The 26,901-nt window shown below is 52.7% G+C and overlaps 1 protein-coding gene across 1 annotated transcript in view; it reads left to right on the top strand.

Moving 5' to 3' along the window:
- Positions 1-26,901, top strand: part of CDH23 (cadherin related 23) — a 427,857-nt gene that overhangs the window by 39,248 nt on the left and 361,708 nt on the right. The window contains exons 2-3 of the mRNA XM_030941290.1: positions 7,644-7,715; positions 14,124-14,201. Coding sequence (XP_030797150.1) covers positions 7,649-7,715; positions 14,124-14,201 — 145 coding nt within the window. The 5' untranslated portion in view covers positions 7,644-7,648. The remainder of the gene's footprint in view (positions 1-7,643; positions 7,716-14,123; positions 14,202-26,901) is intronic.

Here is a 26,901-nt window from a genome sequence, read left to right as displayed (position 1 = left end):
GGGTGAGTGTGTGTTTGAGAGGCTGTGTGTGGTGTGTTTGAGTATGTGTGAGAGCATGTGTGTGTGTGTGAAAGTGTGTGTGTGTATGAGTTAGTGTGTGTGTTAGAGAGTGTGTGTACGTGAGAGTGTGAGTGTGTGTGTGTGTGTGTGTGGTGTGTGTGTGTAAAGGTGAGTGTCTGAGGGTGTGTGTGGTGTGTGTGTGGTGTGTGTGTGTAAAGGTGAGTGAGGGGGTGTGTGTGTGAGAGAGTGTGTGGTGTGTGTGTGTGTGTGGTGTGTGTGTGTAAAGTTGAGTGAGGGTGTGTGTGTGAGAGTGTGTGTGGTGTGTGTGTGTGTTTGTGCGCTTTCAGGCACAAGCTTTTCTTTCACACTGTTGGTCTTCTACTGGGGAAAGGAGAACCCCTCAGTATGTGGCCAAGCGCCAGCCCTGGGCCTTGTCTCCGAGCCTGGGGTTTAGCCCATTCTGCTGCTGGTGGCTGCCTGCAGGTGAAGCATGAGGGAGCCCTCCTGGTGGTGGGAGCAATCTGACCTCCTGGCCTAACGAGGAAAGACCCAGTGGGGCTGGACTCAGGGGATGGAGAGGCAGGTCCTCTCAAGCTGAGACCCCATGCCCAGGGTAAAAGGAGCTCCATGTCCCTAGAAATGTCTGGTAGCAGCCTAGGGAGGGGTGTCAGTCAGAGGACCGCCGAGGACCCTCCCAGTTCCCAGAGTGTCCCCTGGTGTTTGCACCTGGGACTCTGGGCTTCAGGGAGGATCAGGAGAGTGCGGGAGAGAGCGTCTAATCAAGGTTGTCCACGTGTTCACAGGCTGTGGCAAGATTTTGGTAGGGTGGACATAAGCGAGGCCACTGATATCAACACATTGAATGCTTATTATAGAAGATAGGCGGAAGGCAGAAACTAGGTAGAAGAAAATAAAATTTCCCATAACCTCACCACTCACACAACACCCCAGCTTCACCCCACAGTGCCGTATGTGCACACTCCCCTGCAAACATTCACACCTAGGAATCCACACACCATCCCCTGTTGCTTCCTAGGGACATCCCACAGTTGAACCAGTCCCCTGTTGGGTATCTGTCATAAGTAACGCAGCAGTGGACATCCCTGTGGCTTGGTGTCCACGTACAGCCATGGCGATTTCCTCAGCTGAGCTTCTGGAGGTGGAATTGCTGGGCCACAGGGTATATGCGTTTTCAGGCTCTTTGGACAATTTTCAAAGGCAGACTGGTTCTCCATCCAGCTGCCTCAGCTCAGGGGTGCGGGAGCCCTGCTGATCTTGCCTCTCTGGCGGTGGCAAGAACCACCTCCCTGCTGGTGGCTCCCACACTTCTGCTTCCAGCCCGGCCTGGACCTTGGCTGAGAATGTCCAGCTGCCGACCCACTGTTGCTACTTGGTTGTCAACAGCCATGCCAGACTCGCCATGTCTCAAATGAACTTCTGATCTTGTCCCTCAGCCAGCTCCACCTGCAGCCTCTCCTGTCCTAGCTAATGGCAATGCCATCCTCCCAGGTGCTTGGGCTTGATTCATTCTTGCACAGTCACATCCCCATCAGCAGGAAACCCTCTCAGCTCTACCTTGAAATATGCCCAGAATCTGCCAGATCCCACACCGCCCTGCTGCCTGGAGCCCATCATCTCTGCCTGCATCCCAGCAGGAGCCTGGACACCAGTCTAGCCACTCCCGCCCATACCCCCTACAGTGTGTCCTCATCACAGCAGCCAGGGTGCTCCTTGAAAACTGGTTATTCATATCACATGTTTCCTCACAATTAGTGGCCTACAAAGTGTCCATGATGGCCCCTGAGATCTCTCTGCCCTCATCTCCTGCAGCTCTTCCCACTGTGCACCCTTTCCAGTCACACTGGCCTCCTCATGCTCCTCAAGCACACTAGGCACGCTCTTGCCTCACGGCCTTTGCACAGGCCACTACCTCTGTCTGGAAGGCATTCCTCCCAGATACCCACATGGCCAACTCTCCTGCGAGTACGCGCTCATGTGTCACCTCCCCAGTGACCCTCAGCTGGTTCCTGCGCTGCCCCTTCTTTCCCAGGGCACCTCACTCCCGACACTCTGGATGACTCACCCACCCGCTCTATTGGGGTTGGTCTCTCCCAGGCAGTCTCAGCTCCCCCAGGGTGTGGGCTTTACCTTGTTCCCTTCTGTGTCCCTAAGCCCTAGCACAGTGTCTAGCACACAGTAGGGCCTGTCAGGGCAGACGAGTGCAGTGTGGCCAGACCCAGCTGGATCTCCCACTGCCCAAAGCCTCCCCTTGCAGCTCAGTGGCTCTCTGTGGTGTAAGTTGAGATTTGATTTGACTTGGTGGTGACTGGGGGGGGTGATTCCTATGTGGGTGACTCCATGGATGCTGTCACTGAACCACCTCTCAGAGCCTCCCCAGCCAGCCCTCATCCCAGAGCTGGTCTGAGCAGCAGGTCTTCCTGAGTGATGACTGGAGAAGGTGGTTAATGTGGGTGGGGCTGCTGCCCTTAATCTGAGAAATTTGTAGTCAGCTTCCACCAGGGACAAAGGTGTCAACCTTGAGGGGAAGGTGGTGGAGGGAAGCAGTAGTGGGTGAGGAGCGGGGAGACTTGCTCACCCCTGATGGAGCATGCATTCTCCGATTGCTACTGGTTCTAGGGGCAATGCATGTGAGTTGCCAACAGCCTGGGAGGGCAGATGAAACAGGAGCCCACCCACCACCACCCTAGCCATCCGCCTTCTTCCTGGCATGTGCAGCTTACCTCCTGCTGGCCCAGCGTACCTTGGCTGTGAGCATGCTGGAATTCTCACTGGGCTCGCTGAGTAGATGCCACAGGGTCTTGCCCAAAGACTTCGTATCAGGCGCCTCTGCAGGACCCTCCCCTGGGTCACATGTCTGAACTCAGCAAGGGTTGGGGCTGAGGCTGGGAGCTTGGCCATGATGGCCATCAGAATGGAGTTCAAATCCAGACTTAACACTTATTAGCTGTGTGACCTTGAGCAAGTTGTTTAGCCTCTCTGAGCCCCAGCATGGGGCATAGAATATGACTGGCATAGAACATATGACTGGCATAGAACATAGACTCAGTAAATGTTAGAATTATGAATCTGACGTGTGTGTAGCTTGAGCCCTGAAAGCTAGGAGCCCTGAGATTTTCTCTCTCCTGATGGCCCTGGGCAGTGACAGTCTGTTTCACATATTTGAAACCTAGCACATGTTTCCAGTCACAGCTGTATGTTCTCATGGCCCTATGTCCCCGCCCTGTGCCTGGCACAAAGTTTGGCATGAAGAAGGATGTAGGGAATTGGAGTCTGAGGGCTTTGGGGCCTGGCTGTGTGTCTTCTTAGGAGGAGGGCTCTAAGCCAGCACTTGAGAGATTTGGGGGCAGCTGGCTGTGGCCCTGCCCCTACCTCTGGAGCAGGTCTCTGGCACCTATCCCAGGTCCAAGCAGGAAGCCCAGCACAGAAGGGTGTGTCTGTGTTTCCTGATCCAGTGGGGAGACATGAGGGTTGGTGGGAGCTCAGGCCCCATCCTAAGGGTGGGCCTGAAGATGGTGGAGGAAGCCACTTGGCTGCTCTGAATGGGAGGTGAGGAGGCCAGGAGGCTGGGGAAACAGCTATTGTACAGAGCAGAGCGAGGTCAGGCCCTCCCTGGGGACCCATGCTGCTTGCTGCGGCCCGCTACTGAGGAATGCCAGCAGGCAAAGCAGCGTCGCTCACCACACCGAGGCTGGAGGTCAGGGCTTAGGAGTCTGTCTCTTCCTTCTGGCATCAGCCTCTGCTCTCTCTGGGCCTTGCTTTCCTCCCATAGCCAGAAGGGCCAGAGGAAGAAGATCTGAGACCTCAGGGAAAACCGAGCAGCAGGGTGGAGCCCTTCAGGCCCAGCTGCTTTGCTTTACCCTTTGGAGCCTGTGTCACCTTGACCTAGTGTCAGTGCCACCTCGCCCTATGGGGAGGATGGAGGCAGAGTCAGGATGGAGCTGAGATGGTCCCTGCTTCCGGATGCTCTGGAGGCAGTCCCTGCCAATCCTGCGGAATTAGGATTGTGTCCATCTACCCCTGACTGTTGGATCTGGGCACTGAGGCAGTCTGATCGCCTCCGATGGGGAAAGGAGAAGGGCACTTAAGAAGAGAGGTTGGGGGCCCAGTGTGCCTGGCAGTGTTGGAGCCTGAGCCCGCACTGTGGAAAGCGAAAGGCATTATGCAGGTATGTGTGTGCAGGCGCTCACCTCTTGGCAGATATTCACCCTGTGTTTTTTATGTGATGGATATTATGCTCCATGAGGGAGGGGTCGTGTCTTCCCCTTTTACACAGTCAGGAAACGGGAGCAGCAGCATGGTATGATGGAAACAGCAGGAGACTCTGACTCAGGCACACCTGGTCAATCCTAGAGTGACCTCTCTGAGCCTCAATGTCCTCGTCTATAAAATGGGGACAAGAAGACCTACTTCATAGAGGTATTTTGGAAGACTGAGTAAAAATAATACCTGTGAAAATCCTTGGCCTGTGGGATTGCCTAACAAGTGTTCATTTCCTCCCTTCCTTCCACCGCAAACTTCCTACAACACCCAGCAGAATGGCATGCTCTCCCCAGCTATTTGTGGATGATGTTCTTAGCAGATGTTGTTTAATTCTCATAACATCTGGTTTGGAATGGCAGAAGGCTGGAGTTTTTTCTGTAGAAGATACTCACTCACTGTGAGATGTCAGATTGTCACCTAATTGCCCAGTGCCTCGGTTTCTCCACTTGTAAATCAGGGATAATGCTAGTGCTGCTAGCTAGCTTCTTTGCAGGATATGATAGGGTAACGCAAGATAACAGATGGAAAGTGGTTTGAACGTTTAGAGAAAGGCATCTTGCTCAACCTTGCTAGTAGTTAGGGAAATGCAAATTAAAGCAGCAATGCTATACCATTTTTCATGTGTCCGATTGGCAGCCATTTAAAAGAGAGATCACTTCCAGGTGGGCACATAGGCCCCCTCATATACTGCTGGCGGGACTGCGAATTGCCACAGCCTTTTCCAGATAATATGGCAGCGTCTAGTAAAAGTTCACATACACACTCTGGGTTGTATTTAATTGACCCAGCACTCCCACTGTTGGAGAACCAGATCGAAGAGCCAAATCCCAACACAATTATGTACAGAGAGACGTTCACGGTGGCATTGCTCGCGGGGGCGGGAATCTGGAAACATCCAAATGCCCATCGGTAAGGGATGAAGTCTCCATTAGGAAACCTCCATACCATGAGCTATTATTATCTCCTAAATAGAAAGAGGTAATTCTAAGCAATGTTGGCCTGGAGTGCCGTCTGTGGAATTTCTTGATGTGTGAAAAGCAAGTTGCTTGTATGTAGAGGGTAACTCCATTATTCTCAAAGTAAACAGTAGCCTCATGGCTCTGTACATGTGTGTAATGGGAACATATTTCTTGGGTGCAGAGAAAGGCCTGGTAGGATGCATGCCAGGCCCTACATGCCAGGCCCTGCCTGCCCACTCTGGCCATGGTCATGTTTGACTCACAAGGTGTTCCTTACAAATTGAGTTATTTGCCAACATTTAAAAATTGAATTCATGTGAAAAGCCTGATTTCTAGTTTTTCATTGAGAAAAATCAGAGGCTCCGCCACCCTGGGCCCACATTCCCTCTTGGCTGAAACACATCAACAGCTGCCGCTTTTCAATAGAGAGCATGTAGCCTCCAACTGGCCATCATCCCCACCCACCCAGCATCACCCTCATCTAAATTCCCTGCTGGCCTTGTAGGCATTTCAGTTTGCAACCCCTGTGATAGGCTGTTAATATTCAGAAACTCAAGGCAGTGGAAACACAGGGATAGGATGTGTAGGGGGAAGAGTTGCCCCTTATTGTTCAAATACGTCTTAGAATCTTTTGTGTTTCGTCGTGCATGGTGGCTCATACCTGTAATCCCAGCACTTTGGGAGGCTGAGCCGGGTGGATCACTTGAGTTCAGGAGTTCGAGACTAGCATGGCTAACATGGTGAAACCCCGTCTCTACTAAAAGTACCAAAAAAATGAGCCAAGCTTGGTTGCACGCACCTGTAATCCCAGCTACTCGGGAGGCTGAGGCAGGAGAATCACTTGAATCCGGGAGGTGGAGGTTGCAGTGAGTCGAGATCACCCCACTGCACTCCAGCCTGGGTGACAGAGTGAGATTCTGTCTCAAAAAAAAAATAAATAAATAAAAGAAAGAAAGAAGAAAAGAAGGAAAGAAAAAGAATCTTTTATTCTTCAAATGACTGTCGCATGCTTTGTAATTAGGATATTTTAATTATAATATTAGAAGGAAAGCAAAAGGGGACTGTGGACTGGACTGTTGTATGTCATGTTGGTCAGGAACCATCTGATAGGGTCACCTCATTGTTCACTGGGGATGTGGGCTGAGAGGGATTGGGGCCCCTCCAAGTCCAGAATTAAGGGCTCTGAGCTCTCAGCTCTTTCTTAATCCCTCACCACTATATGTTGGCAGAGATGTGGAAGTCTCTCCGAAAGTCCTTTCTTCCAGCTCCACTCACTGCCCTGTGTCTTTCCTGGTCACTTATTGACAAGAGAGATAGTACACCAGCTTGGGTCTTGATGCTGGTCTCTAGTTGGAGGTCTCTGAACAAATTGCCAAATGGCTCTAACCCTACTTTGTGAGCCAGGGAGATGAACACCCCCCAGGCCAGATGCATAGTAGGTATGCACTGAAGGGCGATGTGTGTGAGTCTGGCCCTGCACTACCAAGGTGGACAGTTCTGTAGGAGGTTAGGATTCCTGGTTGGTGAGCGTGGTCCCCCTGGTGTCACTGCTGGGCTCTAGGGAGGCCTGCTCCTGAGCCGCTGGAGGACCAGGGCCCTGATGGAATGGGACCAGAGTGGGGGCTGCTGCCATGTGGGAGAGAGCTGTCTACCCTCCCAGCCACCCTTAGAAATGGGATCTGATCTTATAGAACCTCTGTCAGCTGAGCTCCAGATCTCACTAGAGCTTAGCTCTGAGCCCTTCAAAATTCAGCTTTAGCCTCCACAGACTTGCTGTGAGGTCCTGGGCAGGTCACCTCCCCCTCTATGCCTCTTTTGACACCATGGCCTGCTGCGTCCCTTCATATACAAGGTTATGGGATAATATGGTGAATATAAAAAATGAAAAACAGGAGGAGCTATGCTCATTGGGCGCTGGTGGTGGGCTTGGGCTTGTTGGACTTGTTAAGCCTCCTGTTAGACCCCTGTCTTCCCAGGCAGTGCCCATCTCCTCAATGCTGTCCCCAGGATAACCAGGCTCTGTCACTCTTGGGGGATGTCGTCCTGGAGGCTGAAGGCAGCAGCCCCTCCCTCCATCTACTGAGCCTAGAATATGTCACTCTTTGCCCAGAGTCCCCTTGCAGGACAGCCAGCCCCCACAAGGGTGAAGAGGACCCGATAGGCCCCAGCCCCAGTGTCTCACAGGCCACTGTGCTATACCCAGGATTGAACAATGTTAAAACCAAATGATACAGACCCTCTCTTTTTTCCCATGTGCTCCCAAACCCTCCATCTGACTTGATTCCTTCTCCTCCCTTCCAAGCCCCAGTTCTCTCTGGAGCTGCAGAGGTGGGAGGGGCTGAGGAGCAGACCCCCTGCTGCCCAGGAGGCTTCTCATCCTCTTCTCCTTCTTTGTGTCCCCAGGAGCCATGGGGTGCCATGTTGCCACCAGCTGCCATGTGGCCTGGCTTTTGGTGCTGATCTCTGGATGCTGGGGTAAGTCTAGTCCTCCCTGTGTCTACTCCACGGGCAGCCTCTGCACAGGAGGCCAGGCTGGAGGGTGTTGGGGCTGGTGGTTCAGCTTTGTGCTCTGGGACTCTGGAGACACTGCCTTACTGTGTGACTGAGGCACATTCTCTCTCTGGGCCTCAGTTGCCTTCTGCAGCTCTCACAGGGCTGAAAATACCACCTGTCCCCAAAGCCTGGGACACAAGAGGGAATGGGAGGAGCCTTGAGAAATACTTGAGCTCTAAGGGAAGGAGGCACCTGTGACTGCAAACCGTCCTCCTCCTGGGGTGCAGGGACTGGCCACAGCTCTGTTCAGTTCCACGGCTGTGTTCTGAGCACCTACTATTTGCACTGTGTGTGACCTACTGCATTCAGCTCTGGGGGAATGGAGGAAATAACTTATTCTCGAAGTTCAGAGCCTGGCAGGGGAGAAAGACACATGCAGGATTTCCTATACTGCAGGGTGAATAGAGTGGTAATGAAGGATGGGCGCGGCTCCAGGTACGTCCATCGGAAGAAAAGATGAATTGGGCCTGAGGGGACAGCAGAAACCCAGCCAGAAGGGTCAGCATTTGATCTGGGCTGTGAAGACCAAGAAGTAGTTTTAAACTAGGTGAGCAGGAAGAAGGGCATCCTGCTGGAGGGCATAGTCTGAGCAAAGGAATTGCAGCCAGGAGGCTTCCCCTCTGCCCTCCTTTCCTGGCCTTGCAGCAGCCCACTCTGAGTGCCAGCTCCAGAGCCCATGGAGGAGGCTAGGAGAGGCCTGGGCATTGGCTTCTCGCTTGGCCCCTGGACAGCAGCTGGTGGGGAGCAAAGCAGTCCTGGGCTGCACTGAAGGCAGGCCAGGAGAGCAGGCATGCCTGATGTGGCATCCCCTGGGGCCATGACATCCCCAGAGAAGAGCCGTGGGCACCGTGTACCTGGTGACACACGCACACACATTCCTATGGGGGACAAGCTCCTTCTCCCTCTGCAGGGAGCCAGGTGGAGTCTCTGGAGGCCGCTGCAGCCTCGTCCTTGTTGGAGTGTTGCTAGCGTCCTGCAGCCTGAATATCCCTCGAGGTTCCCCTCTCCTTGCCTCCATGTTTGGAGGGATCCCTACTGGAATCCCCGCTGTGGTGGGGAGCTCACTCCCATCCAGGCAGCCCAGGAGCACAGCACAGTCTCAAAGACTCTCAGAGTGCGAGACAGCCTCAGGCACTTTCTTAACTCCCAGCACATTTTACAGAGGAGACACCGAACCCTGGAGAAGTACTGGCCCAAGGCTGTACAAAGTAGGGGTCTCTTATCCTCCATGCGGGCTTCTGTCAGGATATCACACACATCCCCCACTCTGCTCCCCCCACCCCATGTGGGAGGCTTTAATCAGGGGCGCCTGAGAGCAGCCCTGGCCTCCATGTTCGCTGGACAGTGGGAATCAGGACACTTTCTTCAGCCTCCCTGGGGACTCTGCCACCTGGGACCCACCCCCCTCCCCCATTCTGTTCCACTCACTTTCTTCATCTGTTAAAAAGAAATACATTTGGCCTGGCACGGTGGCTCTTGCCTGTAATCCCAGCACTTTGGGAGGCCGAGGCAGGAGGATCGCTTGAGGTCAGGAGTTCAAGACCAGCCTGGCCAACATGGCACAACCCCAACTCTAATAAAAATACAAAAATTAGCTGGGCATGGTGGTGGCGCACACTTGTAGTCCTAGCTACTTGAGAGGCTGAGGCACAAGGATTGCTGGAACCCAAGAGGCGGAGATTGCAGTGAGCTGAGATCGTGCCATTGCACTCCAGCCTGGGTGAGTGCGAGACTCTGTCTCAAAAAATGAAAAAAGAAAAAAAAAATACATCAGTAGAAATAAAGCACGTGCTAAGCCCTCGGCTGCCTTCCCCTGTGAGACATGGCAGTCTCCCCTTGAGCTCTCCAGATGAAAGATGCTTCTTGCATTCAGGGTGAGAACAAGAACAGAGCGTACAGTCTGACCTCCTGTCTTCCAGTCCCACTTCAGCCAAGGGGTCCCTTGGGCGAGTGTCTTAACCTTGCTGTGCTTTAATTTCCTTGTCTTTAAAATGGGAACAATAATAGGACTTTCCTTCCCTGGTTGTCAAAATGATCAAATAGATCAATCTGTACATCAAGCACTTAGAATACTGACTGGCACAGAATAAGTGCTTATTAAGCGTTGGCTCCTTTATTATCAGAAGTAATCTTTCTCTAAGGGGAGCAAAATGGGGCACAGAGAAGCTAAGCAAGTTGCCCAAGGTTATCCAGCAATTCTATGCCAAAGCGCGTGTGGTCAGCCTGCATGTGGACTATGTGCTTGCCGTACGCACAAGGGTCCCTCTCTCTCTCATTGCTTGGCGTAGTCCCCTCTTCCTGGTCCCTGTCTGAAGCAGCCAGTGCTATTCCTTTGGCCTGGTGGGGCAGTGGTTGACTTTAGGGACTGGGGGAGAGTGGGTGACTGAATCACCTTCTCAGGCCACCCTCTAGACACCCGCCCCGACCTAGCCCTTCACTTGTGCCCCAGACCAGACCACACTGCCCTCGCCACTTTGCTTCCACCTGACCCCGTCGCCCCAGCTGATCTCTCCTCCCCTCCCTGGTAGTCAGAGATGGGTAGGGCTCAGGGCTGTCAAAACCCCTTGCCAGCCTGCCTTCTCTCTTTGAAGCCTCCTGCCCTTCTCCCTTCTGGCCTCAATGTACTCTAGCAATTCTCCTTCATCCGTGGGCTGGTTGGGGAGGCAGGAAGCGAAGGCCTGGGTGGGCCTGCCCCACCCCATCCTAGACTGACCAACCAGCGAGGATCCTGCTGGGTCACTCCTTCAGTCCCCAGGTGCTGGGTGGGAGAGGCCCCTGACCATGGGGCCACCTGGCTTCCTCACCCGACAGCATGTCAGGCTCCTGTCCCCTGGGGCTCCTGTGGGCCATGCTGCAGCCACCCAACAGTGACCGAGGTGCACAGGACACCTGTGGCCGGGAGGCAGGACTGGAGCGCAGGGCAAAGCTTTTTGTCCCCATCCTGAGGCTGGAAAATGGGGCGGAGGGCGAGGCAGAAGGAGAAGGATCTGCCTAAGCTCCCCAGCAGCAGTGGCAGAGCACGCAAAATCCCTGACTCCTTGAATTTATCCCTGCACTCCCTGTCTAGTGCGCCTTCCTTGTCAAGGAACAACTGGCAGGGGGACGCTGATGCTCTCTTCAGCCGGAATCTCAGCACAGCCACTGCACCTTCAGCCCCCACCACTGCCCCGAGGTCTGGGGAGGCAGCCGAGGCATGGACTCAGGCTGGCCTGGCTGGAATCTGGACCCTCCACTTGACTGGGTTCTTCATGCCCTCAGAGGAACCCCTACCCCACAATTCAGAGAGAAGTTCATGCTTCCTGGCTTGAGCCGCCTTGATCCGGTGGGGACCTTCCCCATACAAGCACACCGACGTCCCTTCAATCCCAGATCAGGTCCCCTGGATGGCACCTCCACGCCGCCACCCAGTCTCTGTTTACCCCTGTGTGTGGGAAATTCTTGTCATTCAGCAGGCAGCTGGAACGCTGTGCCCTCTCTGCGCCCTTCTCTCCCCTCTCCCCTCAGGCCCCTTAGGGTGCTGGAACTAAGTAAAGCAGGCACATGCCTGCCTGGTCTACCTTTGCAGGCTCTAGATGGGGAATGGCAGTGGGGGTGGTGGGGAGGGTGGGAGAGGGTGGGAGAGGGCTCAGGGCAGTGCTCACAAGCCACCGACCCACAATGGGGTGGGCCATGTGGGGCCTGAGACAGAGTGAGTGGTCCTGCACTTGGGAAGCTGGGATTCTCCTTCCCCCGAAGAAATCACCCCCACCCCTCCCCTTCCACATCCACTTACATTCCCGCTTCGCTGGAGGCCCCAAAGCTCCTGAGCACACAGCTACTGCGCTTTAACAGCGGCTCTGAGAATAAGTCACCTGTCTGCCCCGCCTGTGGTGGGCCTGCTCTGGGAACACAGGAACTGCTTGGTATGTGGCAGGAGAACCACGTCCCCGAGTCTGCCTAGCTGCCCGTGCAGAGCTCCCAGCCACTGATTATCAGCAGGCCCTGTAAAGTAAAATTTAAAAATGAATGATGCCCCTGCAGGTGATTTTATTTTTCCTCACTGGTTTCCTAGCCTCACCAGCCCAAACCAGCTATTGAGGTCTCTGGGCACTCATCTACCTCGGCTGGGCTGCGTCCCGCTCTCCTGTATCCTGAGCCCAAGGCCCCCAGCAGGGATCAAAAACCTTCCAGTCGGCTGCAAAGGCGGCATCTTTATTAATACCAATGTTAATACTGGCAACCATTTATGGAGTGCTTGCTGTGTGCCAGCGGCACAGCGCTAAACACTTTATGTATGTCATCTCATTTAATCCTCAGGTTAGCCATGAAGTCCTATTATTATGGCTATTTTACACATGGGTAAACTGAGACATGGGATAGTCATATGGCTAGAAAGAGGCACAGGGGGGTTTCAAAAAAGGTGAGGCCCTTGACCACTGCCTCTATCTGAGGCTGTTGTGCTCCTGACATGAGAGTGGGCAGGTGTGTTCATGGGTGCATGTGAGTATTTGGGGTGGTTGGGGAGGGCTTCCTGGAAGAAGGGCCAATGGAAATGAGATTTGAAGGGTGAATAGGAGTTTGGCAAATGAAGGCAGAAGTGCCATCGGTCCTGGCCAGGAAGTGAGAGAGGGCAGAATGAGGGACTAGAAATGGCATCAGCTTGTCTGCCTGAGCGCATCGAGGTGGGGAGGAGGAAAAGAGGCCAGAGTCTCCCAGCTCTGCCTGGTCCCAACTAGGAGGCATCTTGGGCTGGAGGAGGAAGTGCCATACCCAGATGCCAGCCTTCTCACCCTCTGGGAGCCTGGCACTGTTCTGAGGGAGCCCGGGTCAGTAGAAAGGGAGGGAGAGAGAGCTGCCCCATATGCCCATGCTCAGGGCCCTGGAGGGCCGAGCCGGTGCCCCCGATAGCAGGTGCTGCACAATGACAATCCCACTTCCAGCTAAACCAGCTGCCTCCTGGTTGGGAGGGACTGAGGGGAAGTGCCCTCACTTGCCAACTGAAGGCCCCTAGGAGAAGCCTGGGGGACAGGTGGAGTCAGCCTCAGGGAAGCTTCGAGTGGGGGCTCCTCATAGGTGCTAAGCTCCCCAGCCCATGTAGGTATCACCCTGACCGCCTCCAGCCCCAGCCCCCTCTGAAGCCATCACAGAGCAACACATGGTTAACAGCATGAGCTTTGGGGTCTGGCTTCCTGGATGGCCACTGCCACTTGCCGGCTGTGTAAGCAAGACATGTTACTTATCCCCTGGAGTTCTCATTTTCCCCAGTAAAATGGGGATGTGATAGCACCTGCCTTGCCATCAGGATTAAGTGAGGTGGTTTAAATAGCTGGTACAGAGAAGGGGTTCCTGAGATGGCAGCTGTTATCATCATTGTTATTATTCTGTAGGATCAGCTGGCTATTCCTGCACACACCAGATCATCCTGTGGGCCATCTAAGTGTCAGGCCCGGTACTGGGCACTGGGGTTCCAGCCATCAACCAAGCCCTGTCCTTGCAGAGCTCATATTCTGCTAGAGCCACGCTGCCCAATAGAAAGACAATGCAAGCCACATGTGATTTTAAATGTTCTAGGAGCCACAGTAGAATAGTAAAAAGAAACCAGGTGCGGTGGCTCACGCCTGTAATCTCAGCACTTTAGGAGGACGAGGCAGGAGGACTGCTTGAGCCCAGGAATTGGAGACCAGCCTGGGCAACATAGTAAGACCCTCCCCAACGCATCTATACAATAAAATAAGATAAAATGAAATAGCCTGGCCTGGGGCATGCCTCTGGTCCCAGCTAATTGGGAGGCCGCGGTGGGAAAATTGCTTTAGTCTGGGTGGTCAGGCCTGCAGTGAGCCGTGATCACACTGCTGCTCTTCAGCCTGGGTGACAGAGTGAGACTCTGTCTTAAACAAAATAATAATCAGAAAAGTAAAAAGAAACAGGTGAAATTCATTTTAATCATATATTTTACTTGATCCAATATATCCAAAATATAATCGTTTTAATATAAAATCAATGTAAAAGATCAATGAGCTACTTTACACTAATTTTTTTCATACAGAGGCTTCTAAATCCTGTCTTTTGCCTGGGGAGCCCCTCTCATGTGCTTGCTCCATGTGGGCCATGCTCAGCAGGCACATGTGGCAGGCGGCCTCACTCGCCACACACCTGACAGGTGCCTGCTGACCTACTGGCATTGTCCCTCACTTGCCTTGAGGCAGGATAGTGACTTCCAGGGTCCTGGGAATTGGCCATGGCCATGGACACAGGCTCAGTGCCCACTGCAGCCCTCACCTGTGTCACCTTATAGAGTGTGTAAAGCTGATGGGGGATACTTGGCTGACGCTCTTGTCCTCTGACTTCCAGGCCAGGTGAACCGGCTGCCCTTCTTCACCAACCACTTCTTTGATACATACCTGCTGATCAGCGAGGACACGCCTGTGGGTGAGTGGGGACATGGGCTGGCGGGCATGTGGCTGGCCTGGTGTGCAATCCCTTCCCACAAATGAAGGGGATCTTATAGGTTAAGGTCATCTTCCACCTGATTTTGGCATATTTTCCATGGTATTCAGAGAGGCCCCCACTAGGATGCCTCCAGGGACAGGGTACTCAGTCCCACAGAGGGGAGCTCTGAGCGTCAAAGGGTTTATCACATTGAGCCTCAGATGCTCCACTCCCGCACTAGTTGGGATTCCTCTTGCACTTGAAGGCCTTGTGAATATTTGAAGATGGCAGCTGTTGTGGACTGTGTTTTGTGGCCTTTTGCACTTTTCTGGGATTACTAAGTTTTCTGCCTTGAGTTTGCCTGGTTTTGGCATTAGAAAAAACATGAACTAGGAGGTGATTATAAACATCTTAGTGCTCAGCCCGTTGCCCCATCACTCAGGTCTGTCCCAGTGTCTGGCCCCCTACTGAGGGCCTGCCTCCTACATCTGTGGCCCCATGGTCCTAGCTCAGTTCTTAGGACCCAGAAGCTTCTCAAGAAACTGAGGCTGAATTGCAGGAGCTGTCTTATAGCTGTGCTGATGGGAAGGCACCTGTGCCTGTGTGCAGGCAGCCAAACAGCAGCACCTGAAAAGGGCCTGCCCACCTCCACCAACAGTCATCCTCTGTCATGTCATTCTCGCTGGTGTCACTTTAGGGAAAGTGCCTATCATCTGGGGCTTCTTACTTTCAGGTCTGCCTGCTCTACATGTGCAAAGGCATGGCTGTGTGCCGGAGGCCGAGTGCATCAGGGGTCAGCATGGTGCATCTTTGGGGAACATCACTTGAACTTGAAAATGAGGCATGATGGCTCAGAGTGGGGCGGGATATTGAGATGCTCACCTAATAGGTCATGTACACACTCTTTCATATAAAACCCAGTGTAGGTGTTTGGTAGAGTGGATGCATAATTTGTCAACGATCTCTGCTGAAGTGGGGTGCCTTACGCGGGCCCAGACTCTCCCCTGCTGTCAGTGGGGGCCTGTGAGCAGCACCTCTCACTCTTCCTGCTGGAGGCTTTTTTTTCAGAGGGTGCTGGGCACAGCAGGTGTGTGTCTGGCTGTTTGCTGTGGGGATTGTCCCCATGGCCCAGTCCTCTTTGTTCATGGGGGCTGTGGGGGGCCCTCTGTGGAAACCGGCTACTACTTTGGTGACAGATCAGTGTTGTAAGGCTACATTTGGGGTTAAGGTTTGGGGATCTGGGTGTTTGAGGGCTCCCCAGGAAGAAGGTTCCTGCCTTTTTGGAATGCCCTCTCATAGGCAGAGACCCTTTCTGGGGGTAGAGAGTGTACCCACATCCCTTGGGGACCCTGCCGAGCTGTTTGCTCCCCTCTGGATTGGGTTGGGGGATATTTGTGGGCGACTGGACTTGTAACACACCTGTGTTCTTTGGGTGGAATTCACCTGTGACTCCTCTCTCCACCCAGACCTGGGGTGGGGCTGGCATGGAGCCAACAGAGCAGCACACAGTGCATGTGTCTAAGCAGATGGATGTGCTGTTAGCAGCGTTTATCATCATTCATGTCCATTTAAATCTCAACCTCTGGGAGATCCCTTTGTGGTGGAGGGATATATTTGGGGCAGGTGGGCCACTGAGGCAGAGGTGTGGCCAGCCACTAACTGACCCTGCTGCCGGCTGGGGGAAGTGAAGGCCCCTCACAAGTGAGTTGTCCCCACTCTGCCCCCACATCTGTGACTTGCATGCCAGGTTCTGAGCATGGGGTCCTCAGAGGCCTATGTATTAGGCCTCTGGATGGGTTGTGGAGGCGTGGGCATTGCGTGACCTGTGCTGATGGTGACAAGCCCGGGCTGGATGCCCATGTGGCCAGCCCTCCAGCAGGCCCTTCTCCTGCTGCCTTCAGCTCTGGCTCTTGATTGTCTTTTGCAAACTCCAGCATTGATCGGCCTCTGGGAGCAGCTTCCAGGCCTCAAGCCCTGTTAAGGCTGCACTTGGCAGTCACAGCAGGGTGGCTGTCTAGTACCATGGGGATTGATCCCTGACTCCAGGGTGCCATAGGATTGAGAGGGGGCTCAGTGAGCTGGAAGATAGCTGTGCTCATCTCTCTAGGCAGGGGGTGGGTGCGGAGCTGGCTCAGCGCCCTCCCAGCCTCTTCCCTTCCTTTTGCATCAGTATGGGAGCAGCACAGCTTTCACCTGAAAGTTAGTAGCCCAACATCTGTTTCTCGCTGTGTGACCTTGGGCACAGCACTGCACCTCTCTGGGCCTCTATCTCCTCATTTCAACGATGAAATGAGGCGTTGGAAAGATAAACCCAGTGGACTTTGGCTGGGGCAGCCTGGCTGGCCCCAGTTGTTTCCAGGTCCTCAGGGGAGACCAGCCTGGAGCCATCTGCTGGAGGGCCAAGCAGATGGTGGGTATGGACTCACATGGACGTGGTGGGCTCCATGGGTACAGGCCTCCCACCGGCAGGCTAGGGAGAGGGGGAGGTTGAAACAGCTTGTCCAGGGTACTGGCCTTTTGCCTACCATGGGGAGTGGGGTGGTCTAGAGACTTGACTTTAAGACTTGGCTCTCACAAACCATTCACTCTTTGACTCAGAGTTCCAGTCTCCAAAATGGGGATGGGATAGTCCCCTCACTGGATTGTTGGGAAGTTTACATACAATACCACTGCCTCCAAAGCTTCCAACCCGGGAATGTTTTGTTGTTACTAAAGGGAGGCCCGTGTGTGGCCCAGGGATAGCAGGTTGGGCTGTCCTACCAGCCATGGGCTTTCAGGGTGGACAAACACACAGATAAGCTGGATCCAGGGTGGTGCTCAGTGCCAGGGCAAGAGGCAGAGCCCAACCCAGGCTGAACGTGTCAGCTCACCAGAGGTCAGAGTTGTAGGCAGATCGAACTTCCAGCTCGAGGCCTCATTACCTGGTTTTTCTTTAGACACCCAGTGATGTTCAGTTCATGGGCCTACAAGGCAGCTCACTCTGTGCTGTGGGACGGTTCCAGGAAGAAAAAATTCTTCCTAAGATTAACAGGAAACCTGCCTCCCTGGAACTACCCATTAGGTCTAATTCTGATTGCTGGAGCCTCATAGATTAAAAATGGTAATATAACATATATGACATACTATATATACACATAACATAAATTATTATAACAACAGCATTTATTGACTGTTCAAGGCAGTGTCCTAAGTGTTTTTATGCATTAATTCATTTAAAAAATTCCTTTTAAGAATCAGAGGTAGAGTTGGGCTACAGGGTCTATCTGTATGTAGCTTCTGTGAATGTGTTCTCCTGGGTTAGAGACTGATACTTTTATCCACCCCCAACCTTCTGAGCCTTGTCATTTTATATGCTCCTGCCTGTGTTCCATCAGGGGGCCAGTGGCCTGGGAGCAGAATGGGAGGGCACAACATGGCCAATTGAAATCCCTCACAGAGACTGCGTGTCCACTACTATCTCCTCACCTATCTCAGGCTCCAATTCCCTCTGTGTAATGTTCTTTTTGAAGACCGTCTACCAGCCAGAGAAGACAGAAGCCAAATGAAGTCATTAACTAGTGCTGCCTTCTCCTGGTCTGTTCACATCGCCCTGCTTCCCCAGACAGGGCCCTGTGTCCCTGTATGTCTTGCTCCAGACGTGAACATCAGTTGTTGGCAGCAGAGCCTGGAATGGGTGGAGTGGCGCGAGGGCAGATCAGCAGCTCAGTCCCTGGTCAGGCTGGTTGGCCTCACCCACACCTTGGCCCTGGTTATCAGCCCTGAATGGTCACATGACGCCTTTAGCATGAGGGACAGGTGCTGCAGGGGTGCCGTCTCCCACTTACCACCTGAATCTATTTTTTTTTTTTTTTTTTTGAGATGGAGTCTCACTCTGTCACCCAGGCTGGAGTGCAGTGGCGCAATCTTGGCTCACTGCAGCCTCCGCCTCCCGAGTTCCAGTGATTCTCCTGGCTCAGCCTCCCAAAGTGCTAGGATTACAGGCGTGAGCCACCGTGCCTGGCCCTGAATCTACTTGAAATGCCCCACCAGCCTTGCTGATGTCAAGATCACCAACGACCTCTGTGTTGCTAAATCCCATCGTTTCTTCCCAGACCTTGTGGCCTTCAATTGGTTGATCTTTTTCTCCTCCAGGACACCGTCCTCCCCTTCCCAGCCTCTCTGTTGGTTCCTCCTTCACCTCTTAGCATTGGAGGGCCCCAGGGCTCAGCTCTTGTCTCTCCTCTCCTCGTTCTCATTCCCATGGTGGTCCCATCTAGCCTCCTGGTTTGGACACTACCTGTATGCTGACAACTCCTAGCTTTACATTTTCTGCCTGGGCCACTCCTCAGGGAAGACTCTAGACTCCTGTAGCCACCTCTCTACTCAACATTTCTGCCTGGTGTCTAAAGGGACATCTTCATCCTCAGCTTGTCCAAAGCTGGACTCCTGACCTCCCCCAAACTCCTGCCTCACCAGCAGCCTTCCCCATCTCAGCTGCGGCTCCATCCTGCCAGTTGCCCAGGCCAAAAGCTGGGACTCATTCCTGTGCCTCTCTTTCTCCCTGCCCTCCCCTCCCATCCCTCAGGGCATCCTGTTGGCTCAGTCTCCAAGATCATCCCAGAATCTTCTCACCTCTCGGCCCTCCCACTCCCATCACCAAGGTCCAAGCCCGGTTACCCCAGCAGCTTCTTCAGGTCTCAGTGTTCTCCCTGACTCCCCTCACCTGTGCTGTGGCCTTTTTTATCCCAGCTGTGGATGGCCCTGCCCAGCCTGAGGCAGAGCCTGCTCCAAGGTCTGCTCAAGTCCCTCCCTCCCACATGGAGTAAAAGTCCGTGTTCTTCAATGGCATCCAGGCTGTTTGCAGCCCAGCACCTGCCACCTGTCAGACCTCACCCCCACCCCGCTATCCCCCTGGCCAGCTCTACTTCATCTGTGCTGGTCTCCCTCTATTCCCTAAGTGTGAAAGGCAAGTTCCCACTTCACGGCCTTTGCAGCTGTTGTTCCTGCTGCCTGGAACATTATGAGCCTGCGCTTACCAGGTTCTTTCAGATGCCACTGCCTCTGGGTGGCCTTCCTGGGTCTCCCCATTGGGGGTTAAGTGCTGCTGCCTTTGCTTTTTCCAGGGCCCGGCCACCCTCTCTGTTAGCCCCATGGAGATGCTGCTGTTACTCAGTTGCTCTTCTGGCTCCCCTCTTGGTCTGTGAATGCCTCCAGGTGGCCTGGCCATCACTGTGTCCCTAGGGCCCAGCCCTGCCTGCCCTGGTGTGTGCCCGAAACTTAGGGAAGGAGTGCATGTCTGGAGTTGGTGAGCATGTAGGGGAATCTTCCAAGGCAGGACCTGGGGCCTGGCTCCATGTCCCGATCATCATCCTTCCTGGAGGCTCAGGCAGGCGCCTCCCTCTCTGGGGCTTGTCAGGAGCGAGGTGTTGGTGGCCATAGGGATGACTGCCCAGGGAGTGGGCCCAGGAGAGCACTTTCCTGCAGATGGCACAGACGCTGTACGTGCCTATGCTTGTGAATGGCAAGGCCCGCGCTGTGCTGGGGTCCTGTTTTTATCATCCCAGCTGCCCGCCTGAGCTGTATGTGAAATATTTGCTGGGGACTCTTGGGGCCCTGAGCCGTGGCTGGCCCTGGGGGAGGAATGCAGAGGTGGCAGCATGAAACCTGGCTTGGAGACACCAAGTTGATCAAGGGGGACTAGCAGGGATCCTGGAGGGCATCGAGGCCCTGCACCTTGGCCACCACCTTCTTACCCCATGACCTGGAGGGGGGCAGGGTTCCTGTCACAGTGGTAACCACCCACAGCCAGAAGCCTCCCGAGTGCCTGCAGGAAGAAGTGGAGCTCTTTATCTCAGCGAGTCGCCCCTACTCTCCACAGACACCGTGCCCCCAGCATCGACACCTGGCACTCTGCCGCACTGCCGTGCCCTCACCATGCTGTTTCCATGGCCAGGGGTGCCCTTTCCCTTCCCTAACTGGCAAAGTCCTGCTCCTCTTTCAAGCTGCAGCTCAGATGTCGCTTGTGCTTACAGGCTTCCGAAGCCTCCCTGGCCCTCCCTTCTGCTGGCTTTGTCTGCATCTGTGAAAGCCCTCAGTACGCTGTAGTGTGGCTATTTGTGTGGAACTCCCCATTGGACTATTAATTTTTACTTATTAATCTTATTAATATTGACATTATAATTAACGGTGATTTTAGTGTCTCTGTATTATACAAGACTGTGGAGTGCTCATGTGAGCTATGGTTTGTTGACAGCCAGCCTCCTGCCTGAGCCTCTATTAGGCACTTCAAGTGCTTGGCCTCCTGTTAGTACTTGCAGTGATTGTCCTGGAGAGATGGCATGATCTGCATTTGACAGAGGAACAAGCTGGGCCTCCATCTCTGTGCCAAGCATGGTGCCTGGCACAAAGGGGGCCTCAGCAAGTGCTTGGTGGATGAGTGGGTGGACGAGTGGATGTCAGATGTCCTGCTGGGTCCCCTCCCCTTGTCTCCCTGTCCCTCCTTTTGTCACTGAGGTTGGTACACATGGAGCTGACTTCCCCTGCCAGAACCCCCAGCACCCCGAAAGTGTCTTGAGCCACAATTAAGGTGATAATGCCATGCTAATCACCTACATGAGTAAATTAGTCTTGTCAGGAGCCATTAAGGTGGGAACCCGGGATTCATTAGGATAGATTGGTCCCAGGCAGCGCCTGGCACTGCTGCCAGTTGGCGCTGATTAATTTCTCTCCAAACTCCATCAATGCCCAGCTGTTTCGTCTGGACCCAGGGAGAGCAATTTTCAGGTGGGCTGACCCCGCGTCAGCAGTCTCAGCAGACGGGGGAGCGGTGTGCCTGTAAGCAGGCCGGCAACTGCCCGCAGGAGCAGCCCCTGTGGAGCAGAATGGGAGGCCAGGGAGGGTGGATGGTGCGCTGTGTGGGCAGCCGACGCTCAGGGGTGATGAGCATAGACGCTGGCAGGCACCGAGGTGTAGGTGAGAGAGGAGTCTGGGAGGCATCGAGGACTTTTCTGGGACTCGTTTTAGCCCTGGTGCTCCAGAAAGGCCTGTCCCTCCTCCCTGGAACCTCCTCCCAATGTCCCTTTAAAGAGGAGAAGCATTCTTGGGAGAGGGTGGAGAACCACAGTGGGAGAATTATTTTTCTCTTAACCAGAAGGTTGCTTAAGATTGACACAGGCAAGAGGGGTCATGGTACCCCAGAGCTGTCCCTCAGTGAGGGCTGGTGGCAAAGCCACAGAAATTGTGGAGCTTAGAGGGACGGGGATGGAAGGAATCCAGTGGCTCCCGGACATCAGTTGCGTGTGTGCTGTCTGCATAGTTGGGGCTTTTCTGCCTACTGTGTTCACAAAGGTGGTATAGCCTGGTAGATATCAGCTCTACAAAAAAATATATAGGGTGTGTTAGACAATAATAGGTACCCAGAAGAAATAATCATCTTTGGTTGGAGTTAAGGTGAGAGGTAGACAGTGGGGGTGTAACAGCCTGTATTGTCCACCTTTCCCTTCACCCTAACCTGAAGCATCCTCAGAGGGCCCAGGATGGACTTGTAGTTTGAGAGCCACTGTTTTCATCAAACACTCCCATTATGAAGATGGAGAAAGTGAGGCCCAGACTGCCTGGGTGTGAATCCCAGCTCTACCTCTTACTAGCAGTGTAAGTGTAAGTCACTTTCCTCTTCTGCAAAATGGGAACAACGTTCAGTTTACCTCTTTGGGTTTATGTGGATATTAAGCAAGCAAATTGTAAAACCCTGAGAACTATGTCCAGCCCATAGCAAGTGCTCAGAAATCCAAGCTGTAATTTAAACTCGCTTGCTTGCTTTTAAGCTCCTATAAACATATTTTTAAAAGGAAACTTTAATGTGTCAGACAAACTTCCTGGTTGCCCGCTGGAGAAACCTCCTCTGGCTGTCCATTCTATTGGAAGGCTGCTGGAGGCTCTTGGAATTGACAACGAAAGGACCTAGACTGGAAATTGGCCAATCTGTCCAGCTGGTCACTGCTGTCACCCTGAATGAATTCTACCACTCATGGCACGGGCAGCAGTGTCCAGGTGGCCAAGTCAACTTGAGCATGTGTCTGTGCTCAGGCTGCAAAGGGGCAGGCGATAGTGAGGATCTGCCCCTCCCAGCTACGCCCAATGGGAGAGTCTCCACAAAGAGGAAGGGTGGAACTGGATACAGCACCTGCATAGAGAGACAGATGTCCATTTTGTACCATCAGAGTGAAATCTCAGGGCTGAGATACTGACTCTCTTTTCCTAACACATATTAAAATAAATACTTTTTTTATTTTATGTTATTATTTTTTTTAGAAACAGGGTGCCACTCTGTTGCCCAGACTGGAGTGCAGTGGTGCAGTCATGGCTCACTGCAGCCTGGAACTTCTGGACTCAAGTGATCCTCCCACCTCAGCCTCTCAAGCAGCTGATTACATGCTCATGCAGCAACACCTGGCTGATTTTTAATTTTTGTGTGTATGAGATAGGAGTCTTGCTATGTTGCCCAGCCTAGTCTTGAACTCCTGGCTTTAAGCAATCCTCTTGCCTTGGCCTTCCAAAGCACTGGGATTATAGTCATGAGCCACTGCACCTGGCCCTTTATTTTATTTTTAAACTTTTTATTTTGAAATAATTTTAGACTTACAGAAAAGTTGAAAATTGTAGAGTTCCCATATACCCTTCACCCAGCTCTCCATAATGTTCACATCTTGCATAACCATAATACAATTATGGAAACCAGAAAAATGACTTTGATGTAATACTATTAATGACAGTTTATGCAAATTTTATCAACTTTCCCACTAATGTTTTTCCTGCAGTTAAGATGATTTTTAAACTCCTTTCTAAGCTGTAGAACTGTTTGGGCAAATGTAATCTTGCCCAGGGTCTAGGATAGATAGATTAGATAGATAGATAGGTAGACAGACAGATGCACATATGTACTTATATTCATTCATTCAACAAATGTTTTGTTGAGTGTCTTCTATGCATCAGGCACTGTTCCAGGTACTGTGCTTGCGAGCAGAAGAGGCAAAAATCCCTGTCCTCATGGAACTGACATTCTAGAGCGGGGAGCAGACAGAAAGCAGCACAGAAAAAAAATATACAGTATGTTCGATTGTTAACAGGTGCTAAGGAAGAAGAACCGTCTTTGGTGGAAATTAAAGTCACGGGTAGCAGTGAGGGGTGAAAGAGCCTGTATTTTCCACCAGTGTGTTCACTTCTATACTAAATCAGAGGACCCACGATAAACCCTGGGGGCCTCCTGTCGGACTGTTTGTGACCACTTTGTTAGACAAACAGTTGCACAGATGGAGAAACTGAGGTGGAGAATGGGGCGCTTGCCCAGGGTCCCTGGTGAGTTACTGCTGGGGTCCAGATTGCATCTGCCCTGACTTCACACACCAGCCCTGACTTCACACACCAGCTACAGAGGGAATTCCAGGGGCTCTGCCCATGCAGTCACTGGTGCCCCAGGCAAGAAGGGGTGTCCTCTTGGGTTGGTGGGCTGTGAGCTCGGGAACTGAAGTTTGGGGAAGAGTCTCCGGCTGCCTCGCAGCTGCTGGGATCTGGGGCTAGAGTGCTTAAGGAGGGGAAGTGAGGGTAGCCTGGAGGCTTCCTGGGACTGTTGGCAAGTGGGCTGTGGTTTTGGAGGAAGGAGGTGACCTAGTATCTTTCCAGATGATTGGTGCTGGAACCGAGGGGCCCAGGGCCTTGGGCTCTTGGTGCCCTCACAGAAGGGAGGATTTTTCTCTCGCTTCTGGGAGTAGGAGGATGACTGATAGAACCCCCGGGAGGGCTTGGGTGCTTCTGTGTCCTTGCTTCCTCTCTGCCGTTATCCAGGGCAGCATAGGCCCTCCTGGTAATAGAACAGACTGTGCCCTCCTGGGGGTCCTTGGGGCTGCAGTCACTCCCAAGAGGTCCCTGTCTGGGCACATCTGGAGCCTGTGGCAGCCCCAGCTATAGACTGCCCCTCAACACACAGGTGTGGGTATGGGGCAGGGCTGGTGTTTTGGATGCGGCCATAATAACACTAATGATAATGATGATGTGCCACCTGTCGTGTGGGCATGCCATTAATGCCAGGCACTGAACACCTGTGCCAGGCTGTGCCGGGGGTGGGGTAGGGATATGCACATTAGAGATAACTGGGGAAATAGTGACTAGCTTTTATTACATACTTAATCTCTCTAGATCAGTCATTCATACACACTGCTTCATTGAATACTAACAGCAAAAAAGTGGGTCTTATAACCCTCATTTTGCAGTTGAGGAGCAGAGGCTCAGAGAGGTTAAGTAACTCACACAGCTTGTGTAGGGACAAAATTGAACCTGAACTTATTGCCCCCTGACCCCAAAGCCTGTGCACTTCACCACAAATCTGGGATTCTGTATGTAGGTCTTTGCTTTTAAGGAGCTCCAGTCTGGAGTGGAGAGGAGAACCAATGGTAAATGACCACCTCACCCCAGGCAAGTGGGAGGCATGAACCAAAGAGCCTTGCTAATGCCCTGAGGAGGAAGAAACTCATCCTGGGCATAGGGACAGAGAAATCTTCATAGTAGAGGTGGCCTTGAGTGGCTGGGTTTTGATAGGCTGAAGCTGGAGGGGAGATATTTCACAAGAAAGCGATGGAACAGGCTGACCAGCTGTGGGGCAAGCAGTTTGTGTTGTGTCTTGAAGTTGTTGTGGTTAAAAATGAAAATAACAATAGTAATTATTTAGCCCCTGTGTTTTACTAGTTAGGTTACCTGCATGATCTTGTTTAACCCTTACGGTGATGACAAGAAATCTGTTCTAGTACAATCACCTTGTTCCAGGCTCAGAGAGATCCAGCAAGCCTCCCAAGGTCCTGTAGCCAGTAAGCAGTAGAGTCAGGATTTGAATTCCACATGTTCAGTCTCCAAAGGCCACACTTACTGCCCTGCGATGCTGCCTCCCAGGATTGTGTAGGTTCTTTCCTCAGTCTGTTACCTAGGAAAGAGCCTCAGTGGCCAAGGGTCCACACAGGAGAGGTGCTGGGTGAAGGGGCAGCTGCTCCTAGGGAGGGGAGATTGGCCAGCCTGGCTTGATCTGGGAGACCAGGCCCTGGACTGGGGCCAGTGCCTGAGTCCCAAGCCTGGCTCTGCCCCTATGCAACCATGTGAGCTTGGGCAAGTCAATGTCCCTGTTCAGCCCTTGCTTCCCTGTTTCTCAGAAGATGCATGTCCTTGCTGGATATACTATGCAGAGTAAGCAAGAGTGCTGAAAATGACTTTGGGGAAAATAGATGAAAATATGAGATTAGTCAGCTTGCTTGCTCCTGGGTCCACAGTCTTTTCCAGTGACCAGCAGTGATGGGGTGTGGGGGTCTCACCCAGCTGTGCTGTGGCCAGGCAGCAGGCACCCCCTTTGCAGGGGCTGGGGGCTGACAGATGAGCCTGGCTCAGCTGTGCCATTGGGACGAAGATGTGCTGAGCTTGCAGCCAACCGGGAACACTTGGACTCCCTAGGAACTGGCAAAGGTGTAATTTACAAGAGCTGAACACCCTCCAGCTGGCTGAGAAGACAGGGGCAGGCAGAGCCGACTTTGAACTTGTCATCACTCCCCTCGTCCTGACTGTTCTTTACACCTCTCAGGAGACCTGTGAGCCTGACTGTCTAACAACAGCTTTTCCTGGAATAGGAGATCAAGTTGTTCTGTTGGCCTTTGACCAAGAAAGGGCTTGGATGACCAGGAAAGTTGTTCCTTGGTGCAAGGATCTCCTTGAAGGTCCCCTCACCCAAGTGCCTTCCCTGCCTCCTCTCCACATCTGAGCACAGTGCATGGAGTGGGAGGCACAAGGCCTGGGTTTCAATCCCAGCTCTGCCACTTATTAGCTGTGTGACCACAGGCAAGTCCCTTAACCTCTCTGAACCTCGTTTCCCTCCTCTGGAAATGGAGATGATCATACTTGCCTGCACAACTCCAAGGGAGCTAATGAAAGAGCTTTAGAAATGAAATAGCTGTACAAATGGTGGACATTGTTTTTATTGAGCAATTCATCTTTAAATGCCTCCTCTTCCAAGGAGCACTCCTTTGCATCTTTAGCAAGTATGGACTGTATCACCAGCTACTTCACCTCTCTCTGTCCCAGTTTACTCAGTTCAAAATTGGGGATAATGATCACACTATATTTACTAATAGAGTTGCAGTGAGAATTAAGTAAGTTAATTAAAGTAAGGCTTTGTGTGTGTGGTGTGTGTGTGTGTGTGGTGTGTGTGTGTGAGAGAGAGAGAGGGAGAGAGAAAGAGAAAGAGAGAGAGAGAGAGAGAGAGAGAGAGAGAGAGAGAGAGAGAGAGAGAGAGAGAGAGAGTCTTCCTCTGTCACCCAGGCTGGAGTGCAGTGGCAAGATCATAGCTCATTGCAACCTCGACCTCCTGGGCTCAAGTGATCCTCCCACCTCAGCCTCCCAAGTAGCTGGAACCACAGGTGTGTGCCACCACACCTGGCTAATTGTTTTTTAAATTTTTTTGTAGAGGTGGGGGTCTCCCTGTGTTGCTGAGGCTGGTCTCGAATCCTGAGTTCAAGCAGTCCTCCCACTTTGGCCTCCCAAAGTGGGGGCATGAGCCACTGTGTCTGGCTAAGTCAGGCATTTTAAACTGTGCTTGGCAAATAGTAAGCACCAGTAGAAGTTAACTATTATTATTTGTGGTGGTGCTGTTGTTGGCCAGTACTTTTCCCAACTAGGTGAGAAGCAGCCTGGG

This window comes from Rhinopithecus roxellana, chromosome 11, assembly GCF_007565055.1.
Source record: "Rhinopithecus roxellana isolate Shanxi Qingling chromosome 11, ASM756505v1, whole genome shotgun sequence".
NCBI lineage: Eukaryota > Metazoa > Chordata > Mammalia > Primates > Cercopithecidae > Rhinopithecus > Rhinopithecus roxellana.
Note: the sequence above shows the minus strand (reverse complement) of the source record. Positions and strands in the feature narration are given on the sequence as shown.